This window comes from Momordica charantia, assembly GCF_013281855.1.
Source record: "Momordica charantia cultivar OHB3-1 chromosome 9 unlocalized genomic scaffold, Mcharantia_2.0 BLBB01000009.1, whole genome shotgun sequence".
Taxonomy (NCBI): Eukaryota; Viridiplantae; Streptophyta; class Magnoliopsida; order Cucurbitales; family Cucurbitaceae; genus Momordica; species Momordica charantia.
Genome location: NW_028275167.1, coordinates 26,356,680 through 26,370,562, shown reverse-complemented (window position 1 = coordinate 26,370,562; position 13,883 = coordinate 26,356,680). Strand labels below are relative to the sequence as shown.

General features: G+C 32.7%; 2 protein-coding genes across 4 annotated transcripts; one reads left to right on the top strand and one right to left on the bottom strand.

The window, feature by feature from the left end:
• Positions 1 to 3,936: 3,936 nt before the first annotated feature.
• Positions 3,937 to 7,994, top strand: PGPS2 (phosphatidylglycerolphosphate synthase 2). 2 transcript variants are annotated; one of them, XR_015787356.1, is made up of 7 exons: positions 3,937 to 4,682; positions 5,574 to 5,671; positions 5,782 to 5,832; positions 5,960 to 6,073; positions 6,921 to 6,963; positions 7,064 to 7,149; positions 7,325 to 7,994. XR_015787356.1 is itself a non-coding variant. In XM_022283585.2 (7 exons), the coding sequence occupies exons 1-7, from the start codon at positions 4,118 to 4,120 to the stop codon at positions 7,443 to 7,445; spliced, it is 1,092 nt and encodes a 363-aa protein (XP_022139277.1). In that variant the 5' UTR covers positions 3,942 to 4,117; the 3' UTR covers positions 7,446 to 7,994. The 2 variants fall into 2 exon arrangements, 1 of the variants encoding a protein (XP_022139277.1); XM_022283585.2 differs by having other exon boundaries at positions 3,942 to 4,682; positions 6,921 to 6,977.
• Positions 7,995 to 9,058: 1,064 nt separating this feature from the next.
• GSTL2 (glutathione transferase lambda 2) lies at positions 9,059 to 13,587 on the bottom strand. 2 transcript variants are annotated; one of them, XM_022283185.2, is made up of 10 exons: positions 13,256 to 13,587; positions 12,971 to 13,045; positions 12,402 to 12,462; positions 12,145 to 12,231; positions 11,371 to 11,469; positions 11,172 to 11,271; positions 11,002 to 11,078; positions 10,500 to 10,607; positions 9,668 to 9,748; positions 9,059 to 9,318 (listed from the first exon to the last, which is right to left on the bottom strand). In XM_022283185.2, exons 1-10 carry the CDS (start codon positions 13,450 to 13,452, stop codon positions 9,307 to 9,309), a joined length of 897 nt encoding a protein of 298 aa, XP_022138877.1. In that variant the 5' UTR covers positions 13,453 to 13,587; the 3' UTR covers positions 9,059 to 9,306. The 2 variants fall into 2 exon arrangements, with proteins under 2 accessions (XP_022138877.1, XP_087974036.1); XM_088117910.1 differs by having other exon boundaries at positions 12,407 to 12,462; positions 13,256 to 13,396.
• Between the last annotated feature and the right edge of the window lie 296 nt (positions 13,588 to 13,883).

The window sequence follows — 13,883 nt, the reverse complement described above, 5'->3', positions numbered from 1 at the left end:
TCGGTGGGTATCCATTATGCTCGTGAAGGATAAAAAGGTGAATAATTTAAATTGGGATAAAATGACTTTAATAGCCCTGGGAGAAAATGAAAAATATCCGACATGTCGATAAGGATTTTCGGGACGACGTGGGATTTTCTCTCTTTTTTTTTTTATCCAAAGTTTTTATCATGCGTGGTAAATTACGCTTCATTCTACTGTTAATTACCAGACAACCCATGTGGGTTGAGTTGTAGTTATTGGGTGATTCGTGGGTCAATCTGCAATTCGTTTTTCTTTTTACTATTATTGTTGTTTGTTTGTTTTTGTCATGCGTTTTCAGAGCTTCAACTTTGGTTCTGCGAACTTGTCCCCCGCACTATGAGCGAGAGATTACTTATTTAATAGTTTTTTTTCCCTCTGAAAATCAAATTTTTTTTTCCTTTTTTTTTTGATAGCCTCTGAAAATCAAAGTTATTTAATAGGTTAAACTTTGAAATTTGTATCATATCAATAAAATTTAAAAAATCTCCAACAAATTTTAAACATTTAATTTCACGATTAATAAATTTAAATAGTTTTAAAAATATCTATCAACTCTCTCCATTTTTTTCCCTAATAAGGCCTTAATTTTTTTTTAATTTTGTATCTAATAGGTCTTTTACTCAGTCGATGTTTTTAAAAATTTAAAGATTTATTTAACAGAAAATTGATGGACGATAATTTTATTAGATACAAATTTCAATTTTGTGTTAAATAAGTTAGATATGTACCTTTAAAAGTACACGACTAAAATGACACCAATCTCTAGAATAATATAATTCAATAGAGGACAAAAATTCAAACCATTTGAATGTTAGTAATAATTTGACCAATTAAAATATGTTAAGGCTAAAGTTTGATTCCGGATCCTTTGTGAATAAGAATGGAGCTACAAATTTTATGAAATATAGTCATTCTAACTCTTTTATATATTAAATTTCAATTCTAAGAATATAGGATGGCAAACTATTAAAAAAACTATGATATTTTAAGTATTTTATATATTTTTTTGAATTATTACAGGTTAAGTGGATAGCCATTGCTCATTCTCTTCTTCTTCACCCCTATTTTCCAAGCTTCAAGTTGAGAAATTTAATTTTGTGTAATTTGTTTGAAGTTTGAATTTGTATAGTTGTAATTGAATTATGTAGAACAATAGAATTTTTTCTGAAACTCGAACCTGGATCTCAGGTGTTTAGCCTCTAGTCACTGAACCAACACTCGAAGGTACACAAAAATTGTGCTTTAATTTTCAAATTGATGGTTCATAAATGTCATTTACAAAATATATATTAAATTACAATTTTAGTCCTAACTTCTCTATCAAACATAATTTTAATTTGGTGCTTCGGGTTTTAAAAGTTTTAATTTAATCATTATGGGTTTAAATTTCCTAATTTGATCATTAGAGTTTGATTAAATTTAATATATTACTTTTAAATTGTCTTTCATACCTCACATAATCTCCTTATATTTTTTACTTGGTGAGACAAAATAAAGTACATCACATCACCTCTACACAAAAGAAAAATGTTATCATCACGAAGAGACCGACAATTTGTGAGGTTTGACTAAACTGTAAGGACTAAATTAAAACTAAATTCACCTCATATGTACTAAATTGAAAATTTTTAAAATACAAGGACCAATTTGTTACCCATATTTGTAATTTTCCTTGAAAAATAATGTTTAATATAAAAGACAGATTCATTTATATACCTTCCAAATTTTAGTTTGGCTCTAACATAACACACGAACCTAACTTAACCAGTTGAAATACAACTTACTTTTCTAAATATTTGAGGTTTGAATCTCTTCCTCCGTCATTTTAATTTAAACATTTTTTTTAGTAATCTTCTTTCATGTTTAAACTACATGATTGTTAATCACGTTAAAAAAATGATATTTTAAGGTTATCATCTGCAGAGTGATTATTAAAACATGTATTTTGAAGCAATCTTTTATTTATTTATTTTTCATTTATTATCAAACACTGTATATTAAAAGAAAACACTTTTAATCATCAAACATCATTTAGGAAACTCAGCCAAATAAATATAGGCTAAATAAGTAATTATTTGAAATGTGTGGGTACAGAAAGTGGGCTTCTTCTATATGTATACATATATATAAAGTGAAAATTATACCTAACATCTATAATTTTTATCCAAATACTAGTTTATTAAATTTCGAATTATATCTTTATTTGGTCTATATCATCAAACAATCAAGCTAATTACGATTATAGAGGTTAAGAAAGCAAAAAAATAAAATAAAAATCGTCGAAGGTTCGAGACTTTTTTCCAAGTTTTACAATATTGAACGAAAAATTTATAATTGATAGAATTTGACACGACATGTCTGTTAATTTCTCCATCTATTTGTTTATGTGGTTTATCTGATTAAAATTTAATTGGTAGAGTGATATATCATCACTTTATCAGGAGAGTCAAATGTTAAATGTTAAATAAGTATTTAAAATATTTGTAATTAAGTTTTCATATTCATTTTATTTTGGTCCACAATTTTTTAAATAAAAATATTACACATTTAACATTCAAAGGATAAGTGTTACTCTTTAAATGGTACAAGAAAAAGAAAAACAAAATATATACAAGTTATTGCCTTTAATATTTTACTAATCATTTAATAAATAATCGCAATATATTTATAATTTTGAAATAATCTAATACTAAAGACTTTAAACAAGATATTTACCAATTACGCAAGAACCCAAAGAACTGTGTCTATAATATCAAACTTCAGCACAAATTGATTAGTGAATGTAACAAGAACACAATTTTAATAACGTGTCAGGTTTAGGATTTTGGACCATGATTTGGAATCCGGATTCGGCACCTCTTGACCCCTGCGTCCTCTGTGACTATCCCTACAAAGAAGCATGGTTAAGAAAGCTTAAAAAAAAATTATAGTTACTACTTATACTGACAATGTACACATTTATTTTCGGGACTCGGGGCATTATATTTTAAAGATTATCATATTTAAACTCTATCTCCGTCTCTAGTTGAATCTATTACTTTGAAAAAAAAATATATTTCACAAAAATTGGACAAATATATAAACTCGTATATTAATTACATACGTATAGCACAATATACCTAATGTAATCAATGGTATACTTTCTCAATTATACAAAATACTATATCAGTAATATACTTTTCAGGTTTAGTATATCAACAGATTGATATACTTTATAAACAAATCGACAAAATATAAAAAATATCAACAATATTTCATTAATACAAACGTAATATTAATCTTAATCTTCTTAACAAACTTATTTAGAAATGGTGATACAATTATTTGTTAATTTAATTATTTTTTGAAGTTTTTATTTTTATAACATTTTTTCCAAAATATCTATTGACACTCACCTATGACAACGAAATTTTATCGATATTTTCATCGACTCCGTTAAATTAAGACCTCAACATTTGCATCGACATTGATTATTTAAAACCTCGTGTAGACTACATTTTAAATGTCAAAGTCTAAATTTCATGAAAATATTGATGAAAATATCGATGACGATGAATGTTTAATTATGTAAAAGTTAGAGAAATTAAAAAAATTTCGTAAAAAATATTTAAATTAACAAATAAATATTTTTCTATTTATAAATAAATTGTTAAAAACAATTAATATAAATATTATGTATATAGTAGGGACATTTTATTGATATTTTATCGATTTTTTTGTATTACTATGGACATATTAATCCGATACACGTCAATGGAAATGTGGAGGTGGACGGATATTGGAGATGAAAAATGATCATATTTACGGATTATTTTTTCTTTGAGATTAATTTCCAAACATCACATATTATTATTTTTACATTGTAAAATTGTCAATGTCTTGAAGCATATTTCAAAATAAAATTGTGGGTTTGGGGGAGGCCATGGAGAAACCAAAATCAAAATCTAGAAAACAAACCAGTCGATCAAGCCAAACACGAAAAATAAACAGAAATGAAATTCATGCAAAATTCAAATAAAATCAGGCACTTTCCCCCAAAATCCAGCTAAAACCAAGAAATCCCCATTCATCGTCCACCACCAATCCTATCATAATGTTAAGCCTTAAGCAGACAACGATAATGGCGGCCACTTTCCATGTCCACAACCCCTTCTACTCTCCCCGCAGAAACGTCCACAATTGGCTGCGTTCCATTTCCCCCACCGCCGGCCGCCGCAATCGCGCACCGCCGCCGGTTCTGCAGGGCGGAGGAGGAGAGAGAGATTCAGTGAATTATGGAGGTGGATGGTGGATTTTAGCACCACGCGCAAGCCTCGTGCAAGATAAGGGCCCTCCTAAATTTTTAGGGTTTCGTAGCGGATATAAATGTTTCTTGTTGGGGTTTAAAAGGTCCAATTCGAGCGAGAAAAGAGGAGGAGTTTTCGGGTCAGGGTCAGGGTCAGGTTCTGCTTCTCCTCCCTCTGCCGGGTCTGAAATTGTGGCTGATATGGGTTCGGAGAGCAAGGACCATAATAATGGCTGGTACGAAGAAAACGACTTTCGCAGCGACATTCAATCGCCGTTAATGCACCAACACGAACCACAACGCTCCAAATTGCTCACGTTGCCCACCATTCTGACGCTTGCCCGAGTGGCCGCCGTCCCGATATTTGTCTGCAGTATGTTGTTCGATTATGCATTCACTTGTTTCTTCTTTGTTTATCGCAATGGTGTTTGTTTTGATCGTCTGATTGGAATTATTTGATGCGCGATCAATGTTAGATCTCTGATTCTTGCGTGTTTCGAGTTACGACGTACGCTTTTGGTCTGAAATTGGCTCCGATTATAGCTTCTTAGCATTCGGGTTATTCTCATCGGTCTTGTGTTGGAAATCAATGTCACCAGTTCCTGTATGTGTTTCGTAATAACGATCGCTGTAGGATTTTTCTCTATCATACATTACGTTTTTGCAGAAGATAAGATATTATTATTATTATTATTTTTTGTTTTATTATTATTATTTTTTTTGTGAAAACGAGATTAGATTTGCGTTAGTATCACTCTACTTAATTAATGTAGCTAATCTTTGCTTCAGCTAGTTATTGGATAAATTGCCGTGCTGAGATTACTTGTGCACTTAGAAGTTAGAACTTGTAACAAACAGTTTTATAGGGTTTTATTATACAAAATCTTCCTTTCATGTTACTTTATTTTGTTATTTTCACCTGAAAAAGTAAAATCCAGTTGATTATTGTGGGTCTAAAACATTTATGATGGCCATACATGATTAAAATTGTTGTCTACTACTAGCAACGTGAATGCCTGATTTTGTTCCCTAATTGTCGCCGAAAACTATTGATTGTATTTTGCTGCATTTGGTTGTGTAAAGCGGTGATTATTAGTGCACTTGATCTTAGTAAAAGAATGCACACATTTCTATACTAGCCTTCTCTGTTGATGATTGGTTTGTTGATCTCAAACCACTTCCCTCTAGTTTGTAGGAATCAAAGTAAAATTCCATTTTTAGTGCACTTGAAGCTAATCATAAACATGTGTGTTTCTATTATTAGCCTTCTATGTTGATAATTGGTGGGGAACGACTGCAACAACCAGTATATTTATTGCTGCAGCAGTTACGGACTGGCTAGATGGTTATATTGCTCGTAAGGTATGTTATTCACATGCTTGAAGTCCGTATCTAGTACGGTGGGAGTATTGGCTATGTTTTTTATAGTTGTGTCAATTAGTTTGGTCCTAATCTTTAAATGCATTTATCAGATGAGGTTGGGTTCTGCTTTTGGTGCGTTTCTTGATCCAGTAGCAGATAAGGTTTGTCCTTCTTTTTAGATAAGGTTCAGACTCTCGAGTTGATGTGTTGAAAGAAATTTAATCAATCTTGTTCAGTTTAGATATCATTCAAATACTCTGTTAATCAACTAACATTCCTCTACTACAGCTTATGGTTGCTGCGACACTGATCTTACTATGTACACAACCCTTGGAGGTTTCTGTGTTTGGTCGTGTTCCATGGCTTCTGACTTTACCTTCAATAGCAATTATTGGCAGGGAGGTAATACATTTTCTGGCCTTGTTGGTATTTCTTACAATTAATGCATCTGTGTATCATTGTCCGGTTTTTTTTGTTGATAATTGGGGTCTCAGGCCTACTCCTTGCATTTTGCATATGACCTGCTCCCACTATTTCCTCAGGGGTTGGTTGGGGGTGGTGTATGAGTGTTGCTATGTTCTCCTTGATTAGACTCCTTGCATTTTGCTTATAATTAAGAGGTATCAGGAGTATGATCCATCCCATTAATTCCTTGAGGAGTAAACTTAATTTTGTACACTTTCATTAGTAAGTTTTTCGCCCCTCTTGAAAACATATTTGAATTCTTAGTCAAATTTCAAAAACAAAAATAAGTATCGGAAAACTCTGTTTGGTTTTTAAAATTTGGCTTAGATTTTGAAAACGTTTATAAAAACTATATAGCAAAACAAAGAAACACACACCAAGTAATGTTTCTATGCTTAATTTTTAAAAACAGAAAACAAAAACTAAATGGTTATTATTTAGTGTTGTTTACTTTATTAGACTCCCTTTGGTAGCTGCTTACCTTCTTATTTGTGCGATATCAACTATTTTCATAAGAAAAATCTCAAGTCTTTTTCTCCCTACTACACCCTTTGAATTTTTTTACAAATATTCTCACGTTATTGATGTTTTTTGTTTTTCTTGTTGAACCTTCAATTTGAGAATGCCTTCTTTAATTATTGGTGTTCCCCTTGCTTACATCAGATATGGCACACGGCAATTGTGCCTGTTCCTGTTTTTTAACCCTCTTTCTTCCTGCTTTTGTATCTTTGATTCATCTTCGAATTCATAATGGATATCTCATGGATAGTTCAATTTATTGTAGATAACCATGTCTGCAGTTAGAGAATGGGCTGCTTCCCAGAATAGTAAGCTTTTAGAGGTTTGTTTTTCCGTATACCGAAAACGCAATTGAGTTTGTCCAAGTCGATGAAGTTTTGATTCCTAACTCGATATGCCAAAAAATAGGCTGTGGCTGTAAATAACTTGGGGAAGTGGAAAACAGCGACACAGATGGTTGCGCTGACCACCCTTCTGGCTAGCCGAGACAGCAGGTTCATTTTCTCTCCATCTTTCACAGCTCAGACAACATGAAACTGAAACATTCTTCAAGAAAATCCCCAGAATATTTCTTGAATATATCTTAACAAAGACAAAAACATTATCAAATGGACCCTCCCATATCTGCATATCTGATATCTCTGTTTCATTTCATTTTATTTTTGTCAGTCTTGGAGGATCTGGAATTGTAGTAGCGACCGGTGTGGTCTTGTTGTACATATCAGCTTGGCTTGCCGTGTGGTCACTATTTGTTTATTCCCGCAAGATCTCGAAAGTTTTACTTCGCTAGAATAGCCCGACCCAACCTTTCAATTTGCTTTGTTTTGTTTGACCACACATGGAACAGCTAAGGTCATCTTATGGCCAAAATTACCCGATTGCTCCGTTGGTAGGTAATGGCCAAAATTTAGAGATTGCTGAAGCCATTATCCCCAGTGACTTACTTGCAATCTGTGGAGGTTCTATAGACAGCAGCCATGGATGCAGACCTGCAGAAGCTGGAAATAAATTTGGAATGAGGTCTGTTTTGGCAATTTGGAAGAAGATGTAATTATAAATTTTACTAACTACTTGAAAAAAGAAACTATAATGTTGCACTTTGTCTCATGCTCATTGATATTCAAATTCAACCACTTATGTCTTCTTGTCAATATGCTGAGATAGACCTGAGGCATTTTCCAGGGGTACTGAGTTTTCATTTTTGTAGATAAATCTCATTTTTACCATTTTTTTAGATGGAATTTGTTGGAACTACAATGTTGTAGTAGAACAGCAGACTCGACGTATCGAGATCTCTCGATTGAAGTGATATTTAATTTTATTTTTGCTTGGAAGACAATCTGATTGAATTGAAGGTTAATATGTTCCCATAACATTAAAGGGCCTGCTTGGAGATTTTCTTACAGAACTTATTTTAGTCGTTGAATTTCTTTTATTCAATTAATGGATCAAGTGACTGAGAAGATTTTTGTTCTCAAATTAGAGCAACTTTTGAAAATAGCCATGTTTTTCATGAATCAATGCTGTTGGAGTAGCCATGATTATTATTCTGTAATATTAGTAGGTTATTAAGTGTATATTTTTATTTAGTTAAGGAATTTGTTGTAAATAAAGTGAGAAAGATGGAGGAGAAAATTGTTTAGTTAGTTTAAGTTTGAGAAAAAAATACTTAAAAAGGAGAGATTTGGCTTCTGAGTCCCTCAAATACTTGAAAGTTATTGTACTGGAGTTATTAATTGATAATAGTTTGATACTAATTTCGTTTTTGAGTTCAATAATTTATTACCAAACTATTAATGAATTTTAATGGTAGAATTGTTAATTGTTCTTAAAATATAATTTGTAATTTTTTTAATTATATATATTGTAATTAATTGAGAGAAGTACATGGAAATGTTAATTTATAAAAGAAAGACTTTTTAAAATAAGCAGAGCTAGTTTTTGAAGGAGGACGTGGTTGGTTTGGTTAATTTTAATTTTTGTCTAAATTGAAAACGAAACCGGACCCTCCGGAATGCCACGTGGAGCTTTACCGCATGTGGATCCGAGGTTAAAATTTTGGATCCTATAGCCCAAAAAGAGAAGGTGCCTAGCACACCGAGTCAGAGACCGAGCGCAAAAAACCTTAGTTTACCATTCTAAATTGCTCTTACCAAGTTCTAACTTAGACATCATAGGACGTTTCGCTGAGCTCCATACCAGTGTAAGTTTTTGTTTAGTAGGATACCCGGAGCCTCAAAAGCATAAGTGGCACGCGCCAATTGCATTAACACAAACTATTACATTTTATTCACACTCTACTTTTATACATAATTACCATCTTGAGAAACTATTACATTTCATTCACACCCTACAATAACCCATCTTGAGAAAAGGGAACAAGGTACAATGGGAAAAAATCTGTTACCACGGAACTACCATACTCAATTTATTCACACTCTACTTTTATACATTAACTTTTTAGTATTGGTAAACCCAACATCATTTTCACGATGTTGACGTAGACAGTTCATATCCCTGTAGAACAAAAAAAAAATTTGCATTTTCTTTTGTGAAGTACTGCACAAAAAGTTATCTTATTACAAAGAAGCAACTATGCACGTGCACAGCACACTGTTCGGCGCCATGGGGGCCTCTGCTGCTATCGGCTTTCACATACGGGCCTGCACAGGAAAAAAACGATATAATGGCAGATCTAGAATCTCATCAATTCATGAAAAGTATCCAAAATTGTTCATTCTCGTCATTCAATTTTCAATAACTGTTAGTCACATCACAATAGTACATTACATTCTTTTCGGCCAATAATTATTTATTAAGCTTTGAAAATAATTCATCCATTCATGTGATAACTGATGGATCTTAACAGTAAGATGTTTCTCCAATCATGAATCGCCCAAAAATTGCATTAATTTCTATGTAAGAGAATTGCTTTGATTGTTAAAGATAAAAAAAAAAAAGAGAGAGGCTCATTTAAAAGAGAACATTAATGGAAATTAAAGAGAGAATTACCAAGAACCGCTTCTTATAGCTATCAACAAGCTCCTGTGGGTCGCTCTTCGTTTGTCGGTAAGCCTCGATCTTGTTCATCTCCTAAGAAACAGAAAATAAGGCGATATTATAGAACTCTTTTTTTTTTTTCAATAAGAAACCGAGCTTTGCATTAAGACAAATGAAATAACGTGCAGGTAACGCAAAAACCAGCGCAACAAAAGGGAGCCAAATCTATAAAACCCCGTTTATAGAAAGAAATTTTAGAGTTGTATCAGCCAAATAGGGGCGCTTTTAAGTCAAAATCCAAAAAATAAAAGAAAAAAGAAAGAAAAACAGTGAAATTGACTCAAACCGTGGTCATTAGTTCAAATTGTTCATTTGATTTTCTAAAGTATAAAACCGAAAAATAATTTGTTGGTTTGGTTTGGACAGATTTTATCAATTTCAGTTACTCTGGTTCAGAACTCGTAGGTTAAACATTGCACCCCTAGTGCCAAACTGTTCTTTCAATCTTGTCTAATTCAAGGTGAAAAGTCGTTCAGATATGGGTACTTATTTTTTTTTCTTTTAATATTATAATTCAAACCTGAGATGAAGATCCAAACTTACCATCACCAATTCTTTAACCAGTTGAATTATACTCAAGTTAGAAAATACCGCTTCATATTTTAACATGAGATCAATATATCAAAGTGATGATTAATGAACATGAGATCAATATATCAAAGTGATGATTAATGGCCACTCTATAGCTCTTTGTTCCGTGATTCCATCATAGTTTCATCACTCATAATTGATGAAGAGTGAACTAAACCATTTTTTTAAAAGATTAGAGAGATTTCTCCAGTACCTCGATCCAAACCGACAATTTTGGTCTACCAACAGTGATGTCATATGCCTTTACTTCCAATAAGAACGGCTGAAACCTTTCAATAAATGGAGCATAAGCTATATCCACCTGAGAGTGAATGAAAATTGTACAATAACTAATCTATATAAAGATAATTGAAAAAAACAGATATGTCCATCATTGAATGGTTCTACATTAGTTCCGGGGTCCATTGATATTTTTGATACATCTAGAAAATATCAACAAAATATAAAAATTGTTAAAAGATGTTAGCGATACGAAGGTAGGTATTATTAACAATGTTTTAGAACTCATTAAAGGAGTGTGAAATACTTATTTATTGATTTAAATGATTTATATAAGTTCTTTTTTTTTAATCCTCATGGTTTTTATAGAAATATTAGTTGACTGTAAGGATATTTCCATTAGCATCGACATCGACATCTACAATAAATGATGTAAAGTCCATAAGCTTCGGTACAAAGTGAAAGTCATTGCTTACCAGACTAAATTGGCCTAGAAAAAATGGGCCGTCGTCATATTTCAAAAGAGCTGTTTCGATGTTGTTAAACGCTGCATCTGACAAAAGATATATCACATTTGAATGATTCAACTTTGTTTCCCTGTAAAAATCAACGACATGGAAAAGTAAAAAAGTTGCTGCTATCTCACCAGCTTCACTTCCATCCCCTTTAAATGAAGAAACCACAGATCCCCTGAAAGAGTCAATGTAGTTAATCAACTCTTCAGCGAACTCTCTCTTTCCTGGATCCTATATAATTCAGATTATGACACTTTAGAACTGATCAATAGCGATATGTAACTCGAGTTTATGAGGTCCAAAAAAAAAACTTTCATGGATACTACTTACATCAGGAAATAATGAAGGCCCCACAAAATTGCTGTCAATATATTTAATCAAGTCAAGACTCTCTCCTTTGACTTCCTTGTTATGTTCGAGAGCTGGTACCTGTGTTAATACTTCAAGTAAAAAACATCAAAGATGAACTGGATGGACGGCAGCTTAGTTGTATCAACAATGGCCATCCTCAGAAATTGAGTGCAGAGATCAGTTCAGTGGTCACTTTTTTAAGCAAAAATTTGTGCTGACTTTTTGTGTCACTCACTCTCGTTTTAATCCTAAAATCAAAATCTCGTCATTAGAGACAAATCCAAGAGCAAAGAAGAAAGGAGCGAGCGGGGGAGGTGACTGCCTTTTGATGCAATAGTATGTATAAAATAAGATTAAATAACAAGTTTAGTCTTTAAAATTGTCTAATAGGCTAGGTGACCCGTAATGCACTAAATTGAAACTGCAAAGATCTACTATTTTTAAAATTCAAACCTATTAGATACAATACTGAAAGTTCATAGACCAAACTTATAATTCAACCTTAAAAAATTAAGAATTTAAAGTTTTCTCCAATATCCCCTTAATTATATAAATATAAATGTTTGAATGAAAAATTTGCCCCTCTTATGAAAACCTCTAGCTCCACCCCTGCCATTGTCAAAATGACTTAGGTAGGCTCCATGGTGTCAGGTTGAAGCATTTGTGACTCGTGACTCTTTATTCTTAACAGGTAAATAAAAAACTTAACGTCCTTATTTGACCACCATGATTATGATTGTGAAAAATATTTACCTTGTTAGGTGGGTAAACTTTCTCCTTGTACCAAAGTGGCCTATCTTGTAGATCAATTGGAACTAACTGTATCTTATTCTGCAAACCCTGCTCCAAGACCAAAACAATGTTATGAACTTATGATTCAGGTCAAGGAGAGCAAAGTTGATCATCAAAATGAGAAGTTTCACTTCCAAAGAAACGATAACTCAACATGAAACACAACAAAACATGCTTCTAAATCAATGGAAGTTATTTAGCAGAGTCATAGAAATAACCTTACAGTTCCGGGTAATCCACACACGCTGCGCATAAGGGCATGTATAAGATATATAAAGCCTACAATTGTTGGGAGCAAATAGTTTCATTATATTTTCAGCATCAAAAGGACATTCAAATGAAGCACAAAATTGGCGTTAGTATAGAACAATGGAAGGTATGTTTAGGAGTGGTATTTCTAAAATCACATCTACATCATTGAAAAACATTACTATTTCAACTAGCGGTGATTTTGGCAATGACAAAATTGATGTTTAAAAAAAGTTCTTTAAGTTCAGTGATAATTTAACATAATTTCTCAAGTTTGAAGCACCACAACGATGTTTCCTATCCTTTCTAACTCGTAGGATATTGATTTCTAAGTTGGTTAATAGTTTAAACTCATTATTCCATTTAAACACTTCACTTCTTTTTTATTAATCCCAATGACCACTAAGCCTAACTTTAGGTAGTTTCTTACCGATTGATATTCACAATTTAAATTAATATCCAAAGCTAGAAGTTCTAAAAAGATCAATAAGAAAACTATGGCAGAAATTAGAGTGGTGGGGTTGAAAATTGAACCAACCTCGTTGTTCCATCAAAGAGAGGAGGCGGTTCTGAAGCCGAAGTGAGGGCTGGAGGAAGAACTTCCTGAACAGCTCTTTCACACACAAAACCAAAAAGTGAAAACACAGACAGAAAATTCAAAACAAATCAGTAAGAAACATCGATATAAACACTACATCAATAAGAACATAGAAATTTCAAAATAAAAAAACGAAAGTAATCAATCGTGCAGAAAGCTATCCGCAACCCCTTCCATTTCACCATTTTCCAATCAGCATAAAAAGAAGGGAAGAAGGTAACATACTCAGCAGCCATTTTGAGAGAAATTACAGGTCTGGCTCTCCTTCCAGATGCTTGTTTTTGAAGGCTAACACGAGACAGAATGGCGGTCGGGAATCTTAATCTCCTGGCCGAAGAGAGAATGCAAGAAACTGAAAGAGCAGAACCAGACGAGGGCGGTGAGAAGCCGATGGTGGTGCCCACTGTGGTAGAAGAAGCCATGATTATGAAATGAATTGCATGGGTCGGTAATGTTATGGTATCAATCAGATCAATTACCCCTCGCTTTCTCTGCGTTTTGGAGTTTTTGGATGGCTGATTGTGAATTGTGATTTGCAACCACGCACGATATCAGTTCAACAAATGCAGATAGCAAATCTGAGCGCAAAAAAGAAATAAATAAATAAAAAAAAAAATATATTCTTACACTATACGACCGAGATTCGAACTCAAAACCTTTTAGACCACGTAATGGAAATCAATTGTAATCAAAATCAATCCGAATCGTAATGTTATTCCATTGTCGTTGTTTAGTAGAAATTTTATGGAATAATTTTTTTGATATTATTTACTGAAACTGTCTGTAATCGGTATTGGAATCAGATATATGACAATTACTAATATACAGTTATATAATTACAAATATATTATTG

Bases quoted from the DNA above. Each gene is read 5' to 3' on its own strand.
- PGPS2 (XM_022283585.2), top strand. From the start codon at position 4,118: ATGTTAAGCCTTAAGCAGACAACGATAATGGCGGCCACTTTCCATGTC. The intron at 5,672-5,781 runs GTATGTTATTCA...TGCATTTATCAG, and splicing joins ATGGTTATATTGCTCGTAAG to ATGAGGTTGGGTTCTGCTTT. The intron at 6,074-6,920 runs GTAATACATTTT...AATTTATTGTAG, and splicing joins TAGCAATTATTGGCAGGGAG to ATAACCATGTCTGCAGTTAG.
- GSTL2 (XM_022283185.2), bottom strand. From the start codon at position 13,452: ATGGCTTCTTCTACCACAGTGGGCACCACCATCGGCTTCTCACCGCCC. The intron at 11,079-11,171 runs GTGAGATAGCAG...ATCTTTTGTCAG, and splicing joins AGGGGATGGAAGTGAAGCTG to ATGCAGCGTTTAACAACATC. The intron at 10,608-11,001 runs GTAAGCAATGAC...ATTCACTCTCAG, and splicing joins TTCTAGGCCAATTTAGTCTG to GTGGATATAGCTTATGCTCC.